At 43.2% G+C, this 22,431-nt stretch overlaps 1 protein-coding gene and 1 pseudogene across 1 annotated transcript in view; both read right to left on the bottom strand.

Annotated features, from left to right (window-relative positions):
• Nucleotides 1-22,431, bottom strand: part of Glg1 (golgi glycoprotein 1) — a 72,064-nt gene that overhangs the window by 4,236 nt on the left and 45,397 nt on the right. Inside the window, exons 13-25 of the mRNA XM_090357281.1 lie at nt 21,429-21,515; nt 19,555-19,617; nt 18,718-18,831; nt 18,023-18,111; nt 15,969-16,086; nt 13,861-13,953; nt 11,484-11,621; nt 8,009-8,132; nt 6,253-6,395; nt 5,985-6,086; nt 3,411-3,518; nt 2,192-2,312; nt 1,456-1,562 (exon numbers count right to left, since the gene is read on the bottom strand). Of these exons, the coding sequence (XP_090213407.1) occupies nt 1,456-1,562; nt 2,192-2,312; nt 3,411-3,518; nt 5,985-6,086; nt 6,253-6,395; nt 8,009-8,132; nt 11,484-11,621; nt 13,861-13,953; nt 15,969-16,086; nt 18,023-18,111; nt 18,718-18,831; nt 19,555-19,617; nt 21,429-21,515 (1,407 nt within the window). The remainder of the gene's footprint in view (nt 1-1,455; nt 1,563-2,191; nt 2,313-3,410; nt 3,519-5,984; nt 6,087-6,252; nt 6,396-8,008; nt 8,133-11,483; nt 11,622-13,860; nt 13,954-15,968; nt 16,087-18,022; nt 18,112-18,717; nt 18,832-19,554; nt 19,618-21,428; nt 21,516-22,431) is intronic.
• Nucleotides 14,504-15,658, bottom strand: LOC150046872 (large ribosomal subunit protein uL1 pseudogene; annotated as a pseudogene).

Here is a 22,431-nt window from a genome sequence, read left to right as displayed (position 1 = left end):
TCCTCAGATTGCAGCCTCCTGAGTAGCTAGAATTATAGGCATGGTGCCTAGCTCCTATACCTTTTTGAAATTCAAAAGAAAAGATTACTGTATGTTACTTCCTTATCTTCACATTATAGATACACCATTATGTTAAAAGTATTCCTTAGATTAAAAACAAGGTTTAACTAGTAGTAGATCTCAATTGGTTCGTGGGTCCTTACAAAGGTTTTCTTGTCCATAGCTACTTTATTTACTTATTTGGCTTTGTATTTCCTAGCTGACCAAGCTTTTTTTTTCTTTCTTTTCTTTTCTTAACTGGTACCAGGGTCTGAATTCAGGGTCTCACTTAAATTTTTTTATTTGTGGCTGTCACTCTACCACTTGAGCCACAACTCCAGTCTAGCCTTTCTTTTGCCAGTTATTGGCAATAGGCTCATAAACAGCGGTAAGGTTGACTGCTGCCCACGAACCTCAGATCTCATCCCTCTAGGTAGCTAGGAGTATAGAGAGAAGCCACTGCCAGAGCTGGGTGCCTAGGTGGAGTCTGATTCAGATACCCTGGGGCTGCTGCTAACCATCCGGTCATCTCATTCATCAGGAGAGAAGAGGGAAATATGAAATTAATGAGATTTGAAACCCACATTTGCCAACACAAAATGAGTTATGAGTCATTCTGCATTATGCAGCAGCAACCTGAAGCAGCTCAAAGGAGAAGAAAGTAGCAGGGGAGAATGGATTCTGCAGGACCTGCTTAGTGAATTCAGCTTCATAGGTTCAGTTTTTTTCTCGGAAGGAAAAAGGGAAGAGTGTATTGTTCTGAGAGCTGAGATCTCTTTTCAGCAGAGGGTTATTGACACTGGAGTGCAGGTCACAGTCCTGGCAATGTCTCACGGAGCCAGTAGGATAAAAGGGAACAGGGAAGCTTCAGGTTCATAGCTAGCTTAGGAATTTTTTTTTTGGCAGTCCTGGGGCTTGAACTCAGGCCCTGAGCACTATCCTTGGTCTTTCTCAAGACTAAAGCCCTACCTCTTGAGCTACAGCATCATTTCTGGCTTTTTCTATGTATGTGATAGCAAGGAATAGAAACTGGGTCTTAATGCATGCTAGGCAAGCACTCTACTACTAGGTCAAACTCATGCCCCACCTCCCTTTTTTTTGGTCAGCTGTGGGGCTTGAACGCTGGGCCTGGATCATGTTGCTGAGCTCTTCAGGTCAAGGCTTCCACCCTACCCCTTGAGCCACACTTTTCTAATGGTCAATTGAAGATAAGACTCATGGACTTTAGTGCCTGGGCTGGCTTTGAACCGCAATCCTCAGATCTCAGCATCCTGAGTAGCCAGGATTACAGGTATGAGCCTCCATGCTTGGCTAGCCAAGTAATTTTAAAACTCATTGGCTGCTCTTCAAACATACTGATAGCTAGACTTCCATCAAGAAAAAGATGGCTATGTCAGAGCCTCTCTTGACCTTTACCTTAGCTGCGTAACTCCACATTTCAATCCGGTCATTGAGGCGCTTTTTACACTCAGGCTGTAACCTCACCCGCTTATCCTCCAGGGCCTCCATTAGGCACGACATTTCTGTGGAAGTAACAGAAGAAAGGTCTCTAACCATACAGGATAGATTTTACATTTACACTTACTTTACATTTCTGTAAAGCTAGGGAGATGGATATCCAAGAAGATACTAAAGAACTCAGATTTTTGAGGATGGGGTCCAGCAAGTCTCTTATTTTCAGTGGGCAAGCCTGGTTTACAACAGTTTCCACATCCTCCAGGGTTCCAGTAGCACAACTCTATGGTTGCTGGCAGTGTCAGACATAGCACCAATAGGTTCATGAGTAAACCCAAAGCTTTTTTCTCCATAGCTACTTTATTTACTTATTTATTTTGCAGCACTCTGTGCTGTATTATTTAAGAACATGCTTACTGGCCCGCTGTGGCTCCTGGGGAAGCATAGACTGGGTAACGGTGGACTTTGACTTCCATGACAGATAACTAAGTCAGTTCAGACCGACCGGCAAGATTATTGCTAAATTGATTATTCCACAAAGGACTGGTTTCCCCAGGATCAACTAGGCTTCCAGGGGTGTTGTCTACGGCTGGCCTATATTCACAGAATACAGTGGCAGCCACACATGTCTGACAGTGAGTCTTAGCTCCTCTGGAAGGTTCACACAGGGTCAGAGTGATGCAACACAGTGACTTACGACGCCCACGGCCAGGGGTGATGGCAGCACAGTGGTGCTTAATGTCCAGGGCACAGGCTGTATGAAGAACTGGGTCCACAAAGATGTCGGCTTTGCTTTCCTTCAGCATGTTCAGCACTTCCTGGAAAGGGAAGGTCACTATGAAGAACTTTTTTTTTTTTTGCCAGACCTGGGCTTGAGCTCAGGGCCTGAGCACTGCCCTTGGACTTTCTCAAGGCTGGAGCTCTCAGCACCACTTCCAGCTTTTTTCTATGTATGGGGTACTGAGGAATTGAACCCCGGTCTTCGTGCATGCTAGGCAAGCACTCTACCACTAGACTAAACTCCCAGCCCTGAAGAGAACTTTTATACAGCAAATGCAGCAATGATATGGTCTATAAATATTTTACAACAAGCAAACAGGTCAATGGAGGAAGGGTGAGGGTTCACTACTACTCAGGGATGGGTGGCAATGTAGCCATGACACATGCAATGCCGATTCTCAAGTCCTGACTATCTACTTCTCATATATGTGGTCAGACATGGGTTCCTAGAATTCTTTTTTTTTTCATTCTTGTCAGTTCGTGGGACTTGAACTCTGGGTCTGGGTGCTGCCCCTGAGTTCTTCAGCTCAAGGCTACTGCTCTATACCTGGGCCAGGCTTTCCCCTGAGTTCTTCAGTTCAAGGCTACTCCTCTATACATGAGCTCTTCAGCTCAAGGCCCTACCTCCTGAGCCACGGCCCCACTTCTAGTTTTCTAGTGATTAATTGGCGAAAAGAGTCTTGGACTTTTTAGTGCCTGGGCTGGCTTTGAACCTTGATCCTCAGATCTCAGCCTCCTGAGTAGCTAGGATTATCGGCGTAAGCCACTGCACCCAACTAGGTTCCTAGAATTCTGATGTACCACATTATTTAAAGTACCTGCTTCTTTGTCAGTCATGGGGCTTCAACTTAAGAGCCTGAGGTTTTTTTTTTGCTCTAGGCTAGTGTTCTACCACTTGTACTACAGCTCCATTTCTGGCTTTTTGGTGGTAAATTAGAGATGAGAATCTTATGAACTATCCTGTTGGGCTGGTTTCACACTATGGTCCTCAGATCTCAATCTCCTAAGTAACCAGGATTACAGGTGTGAGCCACCAGCACCTGGCAAGGACACTGTTTTGGTTTAGTATGGGGTAGGTGAGAAAAAGAAAAGAAAAAGAGTGAAGGAAGTGAGAAAAGGAAGACAATGATGGTTACCTTCTTACACGTTTCTGTTTTGATCTTGAGCAGATTGACCTTGAGGCACTCCTCTACTTGACCAGTCTGCTCCTGGGCTGCTGCTTCTTCAGCACACAGACTGGCAATCTGCTCAGCAGACACAAGAAAACAAAGACCACAAACTAAACAAAGAAAGAGTAAACTGAATGGCTTACAACTACAATTCCAGCACTACAGAGAAGGATTGAGACAAGGGGATTGAGACTTTGAGTTCCGCCTGGGTAGCTACACAGTAAGACTGTTAAAAAAATAAAACCAAGGGCTGGGAGTTTGGCCTAGTGGTTAAAGTGCTTGCCTAGCACGCACAAAGACCCGGGTTCGATTCCTTGGTACCACATACATGCAAAAAAGCCAGAAGTGGTGCTGAGGCTCAATGGTAGAGCTCTAGCCTTGAGAAAGTCCAAGGACAGTGCTCAGGCCCTGAGCTCAAGCCCAGGACTGGCAAAAAAAATAAAAAATAAAGCCAAAGGGGCCAGGAGTTTGGCCTAGTGGTAGAGTGCTTGCCTAGCATGAACAAAGACCTGGGTTCGATTGCTTGGTACCACATACATAGAAAAAAGCTGGAAGTGGTGCTGAGGCTCAAGTAGTAGAGCCCTAGCTTTGAAAAAGTCCAAAGACAGTGCTTAGGCCCTGAGCTCAAGCCCAGAAGTGGCCAAATAAATAAATGATAATAAAAAACAAAACAAAAAAATAAGAATCAATTACAATAACAAACTCTAGTATAAATGGCTTCTAGAATAGATGGTTCTGGTAGCCTTGTTAGTCTAATTAGTCCTGAATAGGCAGCTGTCTGAACTGTCCTCACTCTGGCCTATCCATCCCCAGACACCTGGGCCTCTAACCATCTTCATGATTCCCCCAGGCTTAACTCAACAGCTTTCTGGTGGAATGTGTGCTTCTCCTGCACCGGATGCCCAGATCCATCACAATTGCTGGTAGAGTTGAATGTTAGGACATACACATCTCTTTTTTTTTTTCATATATTTTTTTATTGTAATTAATAGAAGGGTTACATTATATTTGCCAGATAGAAGGTGCATTAATTCACATACATTGATACCCTTTCTCATGTCTTGGTCCCCATTTCCCTCCCCCTACCCTCACATATCTCTTTTTTTTGTCTGTTTTTGCCAGTCCTGGGACTTGAGCTCAGTGCCTGGGCACTAGGCTAACACTCTAGCACTTGAGCCAGAACACTACTTCTGGTTTTTTTCTGTGTATGTGGTACTGAGGAATGGAACTCATGCTTAGTATTTACAGAATCCAGTTTCACAACTTGGTTGCATGTGGCACACTGACTCTCTCTCACACATGCACGCAGTCATGTACATGTGCGAGTGTGGGTGGGTGCCCAGGCATGTGTGCGTGCACCCACCCACTCCTTCACAAAAGCCTATAAGTGAAGATAACACACCTTTATTTGGACAATTTTCCCCCACCAGTCCTGGGACTTGAACTCAGGGCCTGAGCACTGTCCTTGGGCTTTCTCAAGGATGGCACTCTACCATTTGAGCCACAGCACCATTTCGGGCTTTTTCTATATATGCGATACTGAGGAAACGAATTCAGGTCTTTGTGAATGCTAGGCAAGCACTCTACCATTATGCCAAACTCCTAGCCCTGTTTGGACAATTTTGTGAGTAAGCTTTTCCACATCTTTAGCTGAATTACTGAAATTGAGTAACGTTAAGTTGAACAAGATTCTTTTCTAGGTAGGATATAAAATAATTTCCAAAGAGAAGCACTTTTTAAGAACTATTTTGAGAGTACTTGTATTTTTCTGACAAGTCTCCGAGTTTTCCTTGTTTTTTTCTTATCGTAGTAAAGAGGCAAGAACCAATGTGGAATTAATTTTTTTTTTTTTTTGTGCCAGTCCTGGGCTTGATTTCAGGGCCTGAGTACGTCCTTGGACTTTCTCAAGGCTAGAGTTCTACCACTTGAGCCTCAGCACCACTCCCAGCTTTATTCTATGTATGTGGTACTAAGGAATGGAACCTGGGTCTTTGTGCATGCTAGGCAAGCACTCTATCACTAGGCCAAATTCTCACTCCCCAATGTGGAATTAATACTAAAACCATGTTCAACAGAGAAGCATGTGGAACCAATCCTGCAGAGTGAGAGACTAATACCAAGTTCAGTTCAGTGACATAGAGAACCTGGGACTCAAATAAGTGACCCACAACTAGGGGCCTGCAACTAACACCAGTTTGAGGCTAACAGGCAGAAAGGTACAGTAAAGAACTGTTCTCTCTTGCTGGGCACAAGTGGCTCATGTCCATAATCCTAGTTACTCAGGAGGCTGAGATATAAGGATTTGGGTTCAAAGGCAGACTGGATAGGAACGTCTATGAGACTCTTACTTCCAATAAACTACTCAGATAAAGCTGGAAGGGGCACTGTGGCTTAAGTGGTAAAGCCTTGAGTAAAAGAAACTGATACATAATGCACAGGCACAGAGTAAAGCCCCAGGATGGACAGAAAAACAAAACAAAACAAAAACCACGACCATTCTCCAGTCACATGTCCTGAGGAGCTCTGCCCCCTGCATCCTACCTCATCCGAGCAGTGCAACTGCAGCTGAGGATCGAGGCGGTAATCCAGAGCTGACTCCTGGATGATGACACGAATCTGGTCCTCACAGTCAGAAGACAGGCGCTATATGTGACACGGGGAAAACAAATTGGTTCACCAGAAAACATAAGATTCTATCTGTCCCCCTAACTCTCAGGCTTGAGGAAGGCATGATAAAGGTCTGAACTCCAGAGAGAAACTTTCCAGAGAACTCCAGGAAAACACTTCTGCAGGAAACCCAGCAGTTTACCTGGTCAGCATATCTCAACTTGAGGCACGAGATGACTTGGCCTTCTAGCTCTGAATCATCCTTCGCCTTGGACAGGATACTGTGACAGAATTTAGGAATGTCAGCTTTACAGGCTTTCCTTAGCACAGGGTTTAAGCGGTAATCTGAAACAGAAACAATCAACATATGATGAGATATCCCATCTGGAAAGTGTCACGGATTTTCAGGATTCCATCTCCAAAAAGTACACGTTACGTCAATGACCGTGACCGCAACCAATACCACACAGCCAGATGGCTACCGAGCTTCTACAGGAAGACAGGACCTTATTCAGTAGGTCAAAATGACCTCGAAATTTTGATTTTCCTGCCTCAGCCTCCCAAATCTGGGATTACAGACAAGTATTGCTGCACTGTGTTCTCCACTGATATTAGCACGCAGACCCGGGTTCAATTCCTCAATACCATATACAGAGGAAAGCCAGAAGTGGTGCTGTGGCTCAAGTTGTAGAGCTCCAGCCTTGAGGAAAGCCCAAGGACAATGCGAAGGCCTGAGTTCAGTCCCTAGGACTAGCAAAACAAAATAAAATGCGGGTGCTGGTAGCTGGGCACCAGTAGCTCAAGGCTATAATCCTAGCTACTCAGAAGGCTGAGATCTGAGGATTGCAGTTCAAAGCCAGCTGAGATAGTGTTGGGAGCCAGAGTGGAATCAAACTGTACCTTGACTTGCATCAGAGGATGGCTTTATTGTCTTATTGCTTTCTGGCCCTATTCTATGTAAATGACCTGAGAATTACCATATGAATGTAACACCTGGAGGTTCCCTGGGTCAGGAGGAGGGAAGAAGGGGGAGTGGAAAATAAACGCGGCAGTCTCGGCAGTCTTTGCCTGGACTGCGGACATCCCGGACCCGGTGTGTCTGTCTCTCTTCTATTTCTTGCTAGTCCTTGCCCCCGATTTCAGGAACCCCAATCTGCGAACCCTGGTTTGCTGCCGGTTGGCCCCGGCAAGATAGAAAGTCTGTGAGACTCTTATCTCCAATTAACCACCAGAAAATCAGAATGGGTAGAGTGCTAGCCTTGAGCAAAAAAGCTCATGGATCAGGAGGCTGAGATCTAGGATCATGGTTCAAAGCCTGCCTAGACACTCAGTGATACTCTTATCTCCAATTACCCACTACAACTGGAAGCAGTGCTCTGGCTCAAGAGGTAGCGCCATAGCTAAAAAGCTCAGAGACAGTACCCAGGCCAAGAGCCCCACAACAAACAACAAGAACAAAAAGATACAACCAGGCAACAGTGTCTTATATATAACCCTAGCTACTCAGGAGGCTGAAAGCTCACTGGCAGTAACCAGGCCCTGAGTTCAAGGCCAACTGACAAAAAAAAAAAAAAAATACAACCAGGCACTGGTGCATTATACATGTAATCCCAGCTACTCAGGAGGTTGAAGTCTTAGAACTGTGGTTTGAAGCCAGCCTGGGCAGGAAAGTGTGAGACATTTATCTCTAGTTAACTAACAAAAATTTGGAAGAGGAGCTATGGCCAGTGGCAGAGTACTAACCGTGAGCAAAAAAGTTCAGGGATAACACCCAGGCCCTAGGTTTAAGCCCCAGAATTGTTAAAAAGCAAAACAAACCCCCCAAAAACTGAAACAAAATGAAAAACCATGGTAGGCAAAATACCGATGCTTTTACTTAGGCAGCTAATTACATGTGCACTCACTTCTGCTTAGGCTATCAAGACTCAGGGGACCAGGAGAGCTGTGCAGGACAGTACCTGTGTTCTGAGTGATCTGGCGTTTGGTTATCATCTGTTTGCACTTGGGATCCATCAGTTCACTGTTTTTGTTTTGCTTCAAGCACTGCAACATGGTTTTTGAATCTGCTTCTGGACAGAACCTCTGCAAAAAACCAACGCTTTATGAAAACAGCCCCCCAACTTGGTAAGTCATCTGTGACCATTCATAGCATTGGGTTGTTTTTGTTTTTTGATGCCGGTCCTGGTCTTAGGCTTTGAAATCTTGAAATTCAGGGCCTGTGCACTGTTCCTAAACTTTGTGCCTAAGCTAGTGTGCTACCACTTGAGCTTACAGCTCCATTTCTCGCTTTCTAGTGGTTAATATTAAGAGTCTCAAGGACTTTCCTTTAATTTTCAGATCACAGCCTCCTGAGCAACTAAGATTATAGGCCTAAGTCACTGGCACCTAGCCTGGTTCACCTTTTTTTGAGATAGGGTTTCAATATGCATTTCAGGCTGCCTTAAGCTCACTTTGTAGACCAGGTTGGCCTCTAATTCATGCTCTTCCTGCAGGAGTTATATGTCCATACCACCACACTGGTTCCCTTGGTTCATATTAATTTCAGGAAGCTATAATATTCAACACTCTACACTAACTGCTTCCCCCCCCCCCCCCCCGCCAGTTTTACAATAAATTCTTTTTTGTTGCTGTTGTTGGTCCTGGGACTTGACCTCTGGGCCTGGGTGTTGTCCCTGCCAGCTCAAGGCTACTCCCCTACCCCTGGAACCACAGCCAGAAGTTTTTATTAGGTAGGCACAGTGGCTCATGCTTGTAGTCCTAGCCACTCAGGAGGCTAAGATCTGAGGATCACAGTTCAAAGCCAGCCCAGGCACTATAAAATCCATGAGACTCTTATTTCCAATTAATCACTCAAAAACTGGAAAGTGGGGCTGTAGCTCAAGGGGTAGGATGGTAGCGTTGAGCTCACGGACAGTGCCCAGGCCCGGAGTTCAAGTCCCACAACTGAAAAGAAACAAAAAAAAATAAAAACCACTAAGTTTTTACATCATATTTCAAATGTCATGCTCTACAAACAAGTATTCAAGAAAAGAATCTCTAAGTCGAGTCTCTGTATGTCATAGATACATAATGATCTATATATCAAAATATGTCTATGGAATATGTATTCCATCATATTTATATGCCCATATAGATATATTTATATCTCCAAATTCATGTCAATGACCTGGAGTACCTGAGTATTGACTCATCGCACTTGTCTGGATCTAATATCCATATGTTAAGGAGAGCATGCGCCTTTTGTTCCTTTGGTCTTGACTTATCTCATGCAACATGATTCGCTCTAGTTCCACCCACTTCCTAGCAATGCCATTATTTTATCTTGTCTGTTGGCTGTGTAGAATTCCATTGTTTATATGTACATTATTTGTATCCATTCATCTGTAGTGGGGCATCTGGGTTGTTTCCATCACTTGGCTATTGTGAATAGTGTAGAGATGAACATGACTGTGTAGGTATCCTTATCCTATCTTGGTTATGATGCTCAGGTAGATGCCTAGGGGTGGTATGGCTGGGTTGTGGGGAAGGTCTATATTTAGTTTTTTGAGGAACCTCCAAACTGCCTTCTAGAGTTGTTGTACTAGTTTACAATCCTACCAGCAGTGCAGTAAGATTCGTCTTTCTCTACATCCCCACCAGCATTTGTTGTTGTCTGAGTTCAGAATACTGGCCATTCTGATTGGGGTAAGGTTTTTATTTATATTTCCTTTATGACCATGGATGATGAGCATTTTCTCATATGTTTCTTTGCTATTTTTACCTCTTCCTCTGATAAGTCTTTCTTTGGTTCCCTTGCCAATTCTTTCTGCTGTCTTTTATGTCAGGGCTCAGTTTGGGACTAGTAGTAAACTCCACCTCTATTGAATTCAGGTTCAGACATTTCAACACTAAGCCTAAGCCTCCCAATTCTCTGAAGTTCATATAACTGCAGTATCAGCATCTTAACTTGAGAATGAGATTGAAACTTTTTTTTTTCTTTTGGTCACGGGGCTTGAGTGCTGTCCCTGAGCCCTTCAGCTCAAGGCTAGTGCTCTACCAGTTGAGCCACAGTGCCACTTCTGGTTTTCTGGTGGTTAATTGGAGAAACAAGGACTTTGGTGCCCAAGTAGGCTTAGAACAGCGATCCTCAGATCTTAGCCTCCTGAATAGCTAGGATTATAGGTGTGAGCAACTTTTCCTAGCTTACCCATATTTTAAAGCCAACTTTATGCCTGAGTTCGGAGCCAATGGCACCTGGCTTGCAATACATACATACATACATACATACATACATACATACACACACACACACACACACACACACACACACGTGTGTGTGTGTATTTTTTTTTTTTAATAAAACCTTCCTAAGCTGGGCGCAGTGGCTCATGACTTTAATTCTAGCTACTCAGAAGGTTGAGATCTGAAGATCACAGTTCTAAGCCAGCCTGGGCAGTAAAGTCCATGAGACTCTTATCTACAATTAACTACCAGAAAAATGGAAGTGGTGCTGTGACTCAAGGGGTAGGGTGGGAGCCTTGAGCTAAAAAGCTCAGGGACAGCACCCAGGCCTGGAGTTCAAGCCCCCAAAGACAAAACCAAAAACAACAACAACAAAAATAAAACACCAAACAAACAAAAAAACCTTACTAGTCTCTCTCAAATCAGAGACAGATTTTTCCATACAAATTTACTATACTGGACCCATTTAGAGATTTACTTTTTGTTTAATTAATTCATTTATTTTTGTTGTTGATTATGGAGCTTGGAACTCTGGGCCTGGGCTCTCTTCCTGAGCTCTTTAGCTCAAGGCCAGCACTCTAGTGCTTTGAGCCATAGCGTTACTTTCATATTATTTATTTATTTAGCCAGTCCTAGGGTTTGAACTCAGGGCCTTGGACCCAGAGCTTTGTGCATGCTACATAAGCACTCTACCACTAGGCCAAACTCCTCGCCCTGGACATCTATTTATTGTTTCTCAGGTCAAAGTGAGATGAATTATCTCAGCTCTGAAGTTCTTTTTTCTTTTTTTCTCTCTCTCTCTTTTTTTTTTTTTTTTTTTGCCAGTTCTGGAGCTTGAACTCAGGGCTTGAGCACTGTGCTTGGACTTTTTCAAGGTTAGAGCTCTACTACCTGAGCCACAGCACCACTTCTGGCTTTTTCTATGTATGTGGTACCAAGGAATCAACCCAGCTCTTCATGCATGCTAGGCAAGCACTCTACCACTAGGCTAAATCCCCAGCCTGAGCTCTGAGGTTTTCTAACTGAAGCAGGCATTAGCACTGCTCATAAACAGTCTGTGGCTCCACTCCTAGAGCTACTGAGTCAGCATAACCAGTGGATCCCAGGAATCTGTAACATGCCAGTAGATGGGGCCATACCTGAGAACTGACTTGGTAATGTTTAATGGATGTTTATTCTGTTGTTTTCACTTGAGCTGCACTTGCTCCTTACCTTTATCATCTGCTTGCAGACTCGCATGAGAGTATAGTCTAGCTCTGGGTCCATCATTTCTGTTTCCTGAAGTTTAAATACCTTCTGGTGGCAACGGGGACTTAGTTGCTTCTTGTTCTCTTTCAGACATTCAATAATCTATGATGTAAAAGTTATGGTCACGTGAGAGGATTTTTCAGGGATTGACGGTACAACCATTCTGAATGAAGCAATTACTTCTGAGTGCATGCCTCTTTTTCCTATCCAACTATCTTTCATTTTCAAGTCCAAGGCAACAGGAACTTTCTCACTAGGGAGAATTATACACAAGCTTAGGGCCAATAACAACCCATATAGTATAAAAATTCAGGCTGACTAGCAGGCTGTACCTAGAGCCTAATGGGAAGGGAAGCCATACAGGATTTTTATTTCTTCTGCCTACTTGAGCCATTCCTTATTAGGATTCCTCTTAGGGCAGATATTAGGCTATGTATTATTTGCCTGGAGCAGCAACCCTGATTTGACAGTAGGCATGAAATTCTGTTCAACTCACCATATACCACAAGAAAATAGACTACATGTGAGGCATGACTCAGACCCAATCTTTAGCCAGGATATATCCAATGCCACAGGGAAAATGACAAGTGATTGATAAAAAAGATAAGTGGAGATGTAAAAGGCATAAAATATCACAGGATATAGGGTTTTGTTTATTTTTTGCTAGTCCTCAGTTCTGTCCTTGAGCCTTTCTGTATTCAAGAAAAACATTAATTTGAAGACTGAAAAAGCCAACTAGGATAAAAAAAAACCCAAAAACCAAAAAACCATCTAGTCATATCAGACTGAAATTATACAGAGATCAGTAAAACTTAAACAGAAAAACAAAACAAAACAAACAAAAAAAACCCAAGCCTATAAAAATGGATTAAGGGCCAGGTGAGGTGGCTCACATCTGTAATCCTAGCTACTTAGGAGTGTGAGATCTGAAGATCCCAGTTCAAAGCCAGCCCTAAAGTCATGAGACTTATCTTCAATTAACCACTAGAAAATTGGAAGTGGCACTGTAGCTCAAGGGGTAAGGTAGTATACTTGAGCTGGAGAGCTCAGGGACATTGCCCAAGCCCAGGGGTGGGGGTATGGCGGTAGCCTTGAGCTAAAGAGCTCAGGGAAAGCACGGAGGCCTAGAGTTCAAGTCCCATGACAGCCTCGCCGCCAAAATTGATTAAAAATAAAGAAATGAAAACTAGACTGAGTCATACTTTGCCATTGGCAATAAACTGTAGCACAAGAGAGTAAAGATATTACTGTACAGCTAAAGCACCATGGTAAATGAGTAGCTAGGATCTTTTTTTCTGTATCTTAAAAAAGTTCCCTAGGTGAATCTTGTATGATCTCTAAATAAGATCTTCTTTTGCAAGGGGACCATTATAGAACATGATATAAAGATCAAAAGGAAGAAAAGAAGACAAATAAGATCAATGTACATAATATGCACATACGAATATGTCACAATAAAATCCATTACTTGTAAAATCCATGACATGTGAAAGGGTATCAATGTGTGGGAATTAAGGCACCATTTATCTGGCAAATATCATGTAACCCTTCTATTAATTATAATAAAAAATATATTTAAAAAATCCATTACTTTCTACAAGTAACAAATGTTATTTTTAGAAAAGCAAAAGAAAAAATGCAGGGGCAGAGTGAGGGAATAATTGATTCTGAAGGTGCAGTGTTCAGTAAGTCACTGAGAGGAAGTGGGAGAGACATCACTAGGAAGACAAGGTGGGGGAGAGGATGAGGTAAATGGAACAAGAAAATGAACAGAGACAAAGAGAAATATAAAGGAACTCAGAAAACCAGTGTGGGGGACATAAAGGGCATGATGGGGCTGAACAGGAGGTGATGGGTCTTTTCCCACCAGGAAAGTTATGATAATGTTACCATCACATGACTTCTACAATTAAAAAATGAGACATGGCTCATGCCATAGAATACCTGTCTAGCCATCACCCTACCCCTGATTCAAAACCCCAGTACCTTTCCCTTCCTGTGGCCCCCTCCTCTATGCTGAAGTTTGTTCCCTTCATCCCCCTTTAAGGCTTGCACTTCACTTTTACCACTTGAGCCACAACACCACTTCCAGGGTTATCTGAGTAGTTTACGAGAGACCAGGAAACCCATATCTTCAATTAACCACTAGAAAATCAGAAGTGGGACTGTGACTCAAGGGGTAGGGTGGTAGCCTTGAGCTGAAGAGTTCAGGGACAGAGCCCAGGCCTAGGGGTAGGTGATAGCTTTGAGCTGAAGAGGTTAGGGACAGTGCCCAAGCTCAGAGTTCAAGCCCAATTACCAACACCACCGACCCCCTCCCAAAAAAGCCAAAAAAATTTACCTGAGCATTTCCATATTGCACCGCTGAACAGAGGTTCTTAATGTCACTCTTACAGGCTTCATATAGATCTGGTTCTAAACGGATGTCCTCTGTCTGCATGAGAGGGAGTCAGCATGAAATAGTGAGCTGATTTTAAGCTGGGAAGGTCAACGCTCTACAGACATGCTGGCTGAATCTTGTTCAGTGAGTGAGACAGCTGTAAGTGGCAGCAGTATGGCCATGCTGCAGAACTGAGATGCGCTTTCAGTTCTGTGATGGGCCAGCCACATGGTCTTGAACCTTCTTTGCAAAATGAAGGTTCATATCTACCCTGAAATGCCACATCCCATCCTTCAGAAGATTGCCCTAAGATGAAATGATATCATGCAAACATAAAATTCTACCTCTGTTATTTTACTGAAAGAGTTAGGCTCAAAGACAAAAAGCCAAAGCTTCCAATCAAATCTCTACTACTGCAGGAATCTGGGTCAGTCGCACTCATATGGACTTTTCAAATCACTACCAGTGTGTAAAAATCTAATAAGTAACTTCCAGGATATTAATTTTGTTTGGTCTTAGTTTCAGCTTAGATGGAAGTAACATGTAACATAATTTTAGTTTTTTGTTGTTATTTTAATAGTAGCACTAGGACTTATTAAACATTTTAATACAGGCGCTAGCGCTTGCCCATGGTGCTCTTGATATGTACTGTGTCCAGACCTTCCGCCAACTCTTCTTGAGCAATGATACCAGGAAGTTGACAGCCAAGTGAATGTTGTATACAAGCTCATCATCTGTCATTTTCACATGACCAACAGCAACAGCCAGACACAGCACCTTCTTCATCTAGAAATTGATAGTGAATTTCACCTCATCCAATTTGGTCACCATGTTTTCATTGTGTGTGAGCAGATGGAAACTTGCCAGCCTTATTCAGGCCTGAGCCCAGGATTTGTGGAATCTGCTTGATCAGAGACTCTGAAGCTAGAAAGGCCAGTTCTTGGCCAGTTTCTAGACCAATTTCTTGTTCTTGTTGAGCTTCTTCAGTGTCTCAAAGTCCATGTGGGGGATACCCACAGCGTTGGCCTCATCACAGAGCTGCTGGTCTTCCAGGACTCACACGGAGAAATGGGGCAGGGAGTGGACTGATGGTACCAGAGAAATGCTTGTCCTTCTGGGGATTATAGTTTTTCTGGCTGACCTGCAGCTCCACCATTTCCAGGAACTTTCAATGCTTGCACTCATTCCTGTGCAGGACTTCCCATACCACCTTGTCCAGGGTGTCGGGAAGGCTTTGGTGCTTATAGCTACTCGAGCTCACAGGCAGGCAAATCAGGAGAAAGCAGTAATTTATTTATTATTTTTTTTTTGTCAGTCATGAGACTTGAACTCTGTGTCTAGGCTGTGTCCCTGGACTCTTCAGCTCAAGGCTACCTACCGCCCTACCCCTAAAGCCACAGTGCCACTTCCAGTTTTCTGGTGATTAATTGGAGATAAGAGTCTCACAGACTTTTTAGTGCCCAGGCTGGCTTTGAACCTCAATCCTCAGGTCTCAGCCTCCTGAGTAGCTAGGATTACCGGCATGAGCCACTGCGCCCGGCTATTTTTAGCTCTTTTTAACATGGTTTGGGTTTGATATCAAAAGGAAAGCCAAGAAGTTTTCCCCTACAGAGAACACTGTGGATGATGTTCCCAAATCCATTTCCCCTACTGAGTGTATGACATTTCCCAGATACTGCTGTAGATCATAAGGGAATAGGCACAGACTCCAAGCTGCTACAAGCCAAGTAGAAGGAGTTTCATTAAAGGCCAGTGGAGGTTTCTCTCTTTTCCCCTTATTTTGCTGGAGGTGACTATTGGGGCAAGTAGACTAGCTGCCATAGCCAGCCAGCTTGATGCCATGGAGAAGAGAGTGAAGGTAAAAGATCCCCTATCCTTGAGGACATTACTGAGCCAATGATCATATCACATGTTTATTTTGTCCTACAGCTTAACCTCTAGCTAGGTGTGGCTAAAAAAATTTATCATTTGAAATCACAAAGTAGAAAAAGAATTGTCATATAGCAAAATTTTAGCACATGACTCCACCCCTCCCAGTTCCAATCCCAGTGGTTTCTGGGAGGCATTACCATCTCTAGCTCCTCCACACGGAGCTGCTTGCGGCACTTCAGAGACACCCTGTGCTCCTTGGCTTCCTGCAGAGTGTCATTGCGCACAGTGGTACTCAGGCAGATCACCACGTCTACCCTGCCAAGAAAAGAGAAGACTGGCTGAAGTCACAGTAGGCAGATGGACTGAGAGCTGGGCTGGGGCAGGGCAGGAAAATCCCATTCACACAGAATGCATGAACTTTTCTCCTACGCTTTTAAATGTCTTTCCTGTAAGCACTACCGTTGGTTCAGTGCTACAAGTTGAATCTTGATTATACATAACTATTCTTTTATATGATATTGGACTCAAGGCATAAGAGCAGTGATGATGAAAACTCAGATCAGTCACAGAAAAGCCATAACAGATTCCTTGTAAGTGAACAGGTGAAGGTTCTAGAGTTAGTATGGAAAAAATGATGCTGTACTATAAGATACTGAGAGAGGCCAGGTGTTTGGACTAGTGGTAGAGTGCTTGCGCATGCACAAAGACCTAGGTTCAATTTCTTGGTGCCACATATATAGAAAAGCAGAAGGTAGTGCTGTGTTTCCTGTGGTAGAGTGCTAGCCTTGAGGAAAGCCCAAGGACAGTGCTTAGGCCCTGAAGTCAAGCCCCAGGATTGGGGGGGGGGGGGGGAGAGAGAGAAAAAAAACTGAGAGAAATTACATTTCTGTAAGTTTTATTACAGCTTTTTATCTTTATGCTGCTTTTTATTTATTTTACTTGAGTTCCACTTTCAGCTTTCTGGTAGTTAAATGGGGATAAAAAGTCTCATAGAATTTCCTACCTGAGCTAGCTTCAAACTTCAATCCTCAGATCTCAGCCTCCTAAGTAGCCAGGATTAAAGGTGTGAGGAGCCATTGATGCTCAGCTTTTATTATGGTTTTAATATTCAGTATGGTTTTTATTCTCACTAATCTCCTGCTGTAATCAATTCATATATTGAACTACTATAGGTACGCAGATAGAGAAAAAAAAAAAAAAGGTATTATATGGGGTTGGTACTGTTGTAGTTTCAGGCCATCTATGAGGTCCCCGAATGTATTCATTGTTGATAGTGGCGGTCAGCTGTAAGGGGGAGCTATGGTACAGAAGTCAGGAATAGCTTGGGTGCTGATATATTCCTGACTGGAGGAGAAACCACACAGGGGTAATATGTGCATGGACACCTCAACACTTGGTTAAAAACAAGTAGCTACAGAGGAATGCTGTTGCTAGCCGTGAGACTGCTTTATTCTGAGATTCACTCCTCAAAGGGAGAGAAACTTGTGCAAAATGTGAACTTGATCATAGGAGGGAGGTAAGTTCCAGCCAGTTCCTGTACAAAGAGCAATGCAGAAGAACTGGGAGTCCTGCTGTCAAAGCTTATCAGTCTCCCCAGGAAGACTTAACTTCCAGGAGAAATTAAGTTCTCTTTCTTCACAAGGCTCTAACTCGGTGAAAGCTTGGCTGCTTTTCTGTACAGATGATGTAGTGAATAATGCCAGCAGTTATTCCACTTCTCACCCTGCACTTATCTGTCTAAACTATACAATCTCTATCTGCTCTATTGGTTAGGTAGTCGAAACCTGCAAAGTCAATACTAATGTTCCCATAGCCTATATATGGGCTCTGCTTGTAAGAACTCCAACCAATCTGGGTGCCGGTGGCTCACTCCTGTAATCCTACCTACTCAGGAGGCTGAAATCTGAGGATCACAGTTCAAAGCCAGTCTGGCACTCAAGTCCATGAGACTTTTATCTTCAATTCACCACCAGAAAACTAGAAATGGCTCTGTGGCTCAAGTAGAGTGCTAGCCCTAAGTTCAAGAGCTCAGGGACAGTGCCTAGGCCCAGAGTTCAAACCCCACAATGGGGGGGGGGGGGCAGGGATCCTCCAAGTAACACCCGTGGTTCTGAGCAACCATGTTTGGCCATATTCCCGAGACACAAGTCTCTGGGCTACTTCTTCCAGATAGCTGAGGTCACCGGACATCATAAATTCAGTAGCTAAGAGGACTTGGGGAAGCAGAATAGATCAATTAAAAGCGACATACTTCTTTTTTATGTTGGGGCAAAGTTTCAGTACATCCTCCTTGCAGGCCATTTTAAACTTGTACGAGAAGCGAAAATCCTTCATCTGCACCTGAAGGATAATGAAAAAGAACATCAGAAGCTCTGAGGTAAATAGTAAATTGCAATGACAGGTGACATTTTAGCCATATAACTGCATGACTGGCCTGCATCTCAGACGTCAAGACTTCACGATTGCTCTGCAACAGTAGTCTGGCATCAAAGGTACTGTGTTCCCACAGGGAATCTGCTCCTAAGTCTTCCATTTGTTTTCTTTGCCACTTTCTGTACGAGTCCCTCCTCTTGAAACCCCCTTTGTTCCTTTACCTTCTAACCACTGTTTTGGGCTTTGTTTTTCTTCCTCAAAGCATCCATGGCTATAACTTCTGTAATACTGTTTCTGTATCCTTCTCCTACTAGAGTCAGGGCACAAGAGTTCATGAACACAGCAGAACACAGGCAGGTAGGGGGTGGGGGGCAGACTGACTGGCAGGACTATGTCTCACTGGGCATGGCATGTACCTAGCAAAGTACTTAGTACAGTGGAGTAAAACCACATTTACTGACAAATTCAAAGTAGAAATAAATAAACATGTTTTCAAGATCAGCAGAGGTGCTATGATATTGCAAAAGAGGAAGGTAATCAATAATCATCCAAACAGCTAAAATAGGAACTGACCAGTTGGAAGTGGGTGACTCCAATGGCACACTTCTCATTCATATCCTTCTGATGTTTGTTCTGTATCAGGCATTCCATCAGGTCCCCAGAGTCTATTTGGTTATCTGCTACATCCTGGGAAGGACAGAATACACTCACATTTCATTTGTAACAATTAGTGAATACAACCTGTAGCTCAGTCCATGGAAATATGAACAGAGCTGATTATAGAAGCATTGACAAATGAGATACATCAAGAATTATTCAAAAAAGGCCTGAGAAATCACAAATGAGATGCATTTAGTGGAATAAAGTATATATAGCCAGTTGCTCTGTACAAGACAGAAACATGTTCTATGAGGACTTTACTTGTTTTCCTTATGTAGTTGTGGCAGGTACTCTGTGACAATTTCTAACACAGTCATCCGATTGTCAGACCTTATGAGTTTCCCTTTGTGTTTCACTCCCACAATTTATGTAGTTCAGTTAATAGGATTAAATAAGGTAACAGGACTCAGTCAACATGGAAGTACAAAGGTCACATCAGGAGGGGGAACCACTATTATAGCCAGAAGGTCCTGGAAATCCACCAGCCACACTTGCTTCTGTATCTTACAAAAGATATCATTGTTACCTATAAACTCAATCATCTGAAAAGGCTAATCACACAGGGTTTTCCAAGACAGCGGCCTTCTTTCTCTATCTTGTTCATGTTTTCAATGCTTACTTGTTACACCTGACTATCACTCAAGACAATGAACTCATCTGGGTCAGCAATGAGTCCCACAACCTTGGGAGACCAGCATCCTAGTAAGTTTTGTTTGATTTGTAATCCTTGTTCCTCCAGATATCACTTACATGGCAAAAGTTCTGAATTATGGGCTCACACGCTCTCATCAACAAGGCTTCTATTTGAATGTCCTGTAAAACATTAAATGGATTCATAATTTTTCTTTAGAAAGAGCCAGGAGGAGAAGCAGTTTCTCCTTCGGAATCAATATGAACATTTATTAACTATTCTAGTAGTTAAGTTAGATTACTTCAGGATATAAACAACTAATGCTCCCTTGTATTCTAAAAAGCAAAAACTCCACTGCCCCCACTTCTGATAAAACTAAGATTTGGACTCAAGACCCTGAACTTGCTAGGTAGGTAATTTACCACTTGAGTCACACATCCTAAAGGACATTATTTTCTACCTGAACAAAAGAGGGGAACAAATGTGGCTCACAGGCAGATTGCCTGCCTACCAATAATAGGTCTGAATTCACCGTCACCTCCCCCCCCAAAAAAAGTGGGATGAAGAAACAGCAGTAGCATAAGAACATGTGAAGCCTTTGGAGCTTTTCCAAAATGTTAAGCAGTTTAAATTGAACATAGACTTGGGCACTGGTGGCTCACACCTGTAATCCTAGCTACTCCAGAGGCTGAGATCTGAGATCAAGGTTCAAAGGTAGCTCAGGCACAAAAGGACCTGAGACTCTTATCTCCAATTAACCGCTACAAAATGGAAAGTAGAGCTTGGCTCAAAGGTAGGGTGGTAGCCTTGAGCTGAAAAGCTCAGGGATAGTGTCCAGACTGAGTTCAAGCCCCATGACATACAAAAAAAAAAAGAGAGAGAGAGGGAGGGAAGGAAGGAGGGAGGAAGGGAGAAAGGGAGAGGGAGAGGGAGAGGGAGAGGGAGAGGGAGAGGGAGAGGGAGAGGGAGAGGGAGAGAGAGGGAGAGAGAGAGAGAGAGAGAGAGAGAGAGAGAGAGAGAGAGAGAGAGAGAGAGAGAGAGAGAGAGAGAGAAAAGAAAAGAAAAGTTTCCAGGAGACTCTTATCTCCAAAAACTGGAAGTGGTGCTGTGGCTCAAGTGGTAGAGTGCTAGCCTTGAGCCCAAAGAGGCTCAGAACAGTGCTCAGGCCCTGTGTTCAAGCCTCACAACCAGCAATAAATAAATGAATAAATAAATAAATGATAAAATGAAAACAGGTATAATTGACATCTACCTTTTGTTTATAAGTTCATAAGCCAGACCACTTTAACCAGATAACAAGCCATTGCTAGAGGCCTTCAAGCATTTAGGACCTTCCTGGATGATCCCTAGTTGCTTAGCTCACCAACCCATAAAGACAATGAAAATAGGAGAGGATGAGATGGAAGGTGAGAGAAAGAACAAAATTTTAAAACTAGAAAGTAAAATGCTTAAAATGAAAAGAAAATTAGCATTTCTCCATTTCTGATTTCTGCTTCCATAAGGTAACTTGAATACTTCTAGCTACCTCCCTGCCAAGGGTAATAATCTCTGTATTTCTGAATAATATTCTTATGCATATATGGGTTTCTATTCTAATGATCCCCGGCTGTTCAACTTTCACCTAACTAGAAGTCCCAAGCTTTGTTCAACATCCCTTCCCAATGACATAACTAAAAGAGCTATAAAGGAGAAGAGACTATTGGTAGATGCTTGGGTTACTCCTTAATGTGACACACAAGAGTGATACAGCAGCCATCTTTCAAAAAGAGAGAAGGTCTTATCACTGTGTTAATGGATTGATGCGAAGCCTCCTGGTGAAGAAAACCTAAGTGGGGGACGGGTCAAGACACACTCAAGTATTCTTAAAAAACAAAGAGGGAAGAGTCCGATTGCCAAGAGGCTTTAACTCACAAGAGTGTAGGAAGAGCAGAGCTGAACAAGAAAGGCCAGGAGGTTGACAGCCCTTCGCTCTGAGGAACTATACACTGCTTACCTCTGATTCTAACTCAGTGAGGTTGCCCACTATGTCTCTGCATTCCACAGCCAAGTCATCCAGATGGTCCTGGAGGCACTCAAGCTCCTGCACATGGAAAGGCAAGTTGTGGAATTCATTAGTCACATCATCTTCTTCTTCTTCATGAAAAGGCACTACTGAACACAGCACAACAGTTCATTTGATTCCACATAGTAAGGGTATTCAAAAGATAATTACTTGATGTAGCAGAATATTTAAGAGGGTCAAGGGGTATAAGAAGGCGAAATCTGGGTCTGGGAAGGTGGCTTAGTTGTAGAGTGCATGCCTAGCAAGTGCGAAGCCCTAGGTTTGATTCCTCAGAAAAAGCTGGAAGTGGAGCTGTAGCTCAAGTGGTAGAGTGCTAACCTTGAGCACAGAAAGGCTCAGAGACATAGACAGAGCCTAGGACCTAAGTTCAAGTCCCAGTACTGTCTCCCCCTCCCCCCGACTCTGCCCTCTCCCCAAAAAAAGGTGACTAAGGGAAAAATATTACTTATAAAACTATTCCTTATATTTACCTTCTCAGTGATGGTCTGCAAAGTAGTACAGCTTTCGAAATGTTTATGTATACAGGAAGGAGACTGCTTGGATTCTGTATCAACACATCCTTTGTTCTAAAGGCAGCAGAAAGCTAAACAACTGGCATTTTCAAACTATAAACTCAACAGATTTGTACCAGGCTCAGAAAGCAGACTGCTGAAAACTTTGCTATATCCAGTAGATCTAGTAAATAAATAGCCATACTACTCCTTTAAAAGCTCTAACTTTTATCCATGCACTTTTTCCTACTTTAATTCCAGAAGTTTTTCCAGTCGCACAAAAATAAAGCCTGGAAGCCTGAGATTGCTCCATCCCCTATTGGGTATCCTCTTTTTGATAAATGACATGCTGCTTTCCCTGGCATATAATTCTTGGGAACTACTCCTTTCCCTATACTTTCCTATCTGGAGAGATTATAACATAGTAGAGTAAATGCCTGATA

The sequence above is a fragment of the Megascapheus bottae genome, chromosome 24 (assembly GCF_031878675.1).
Source record: "Megascapheus bottae isolate mThoBot1 chromosome 24, mThoBot2.hap1, whole genome shotgun sequence".
NCBI classification, from domain to species: Eukaryota; Metazoa; Chordata; class Mammalia; order Rodentia; family Geomyidae; genus Megascapheus; species Megascapheus bottae.
This window is presented reverse-complemented; position numbering and strand designations above follow the sequence as displayed.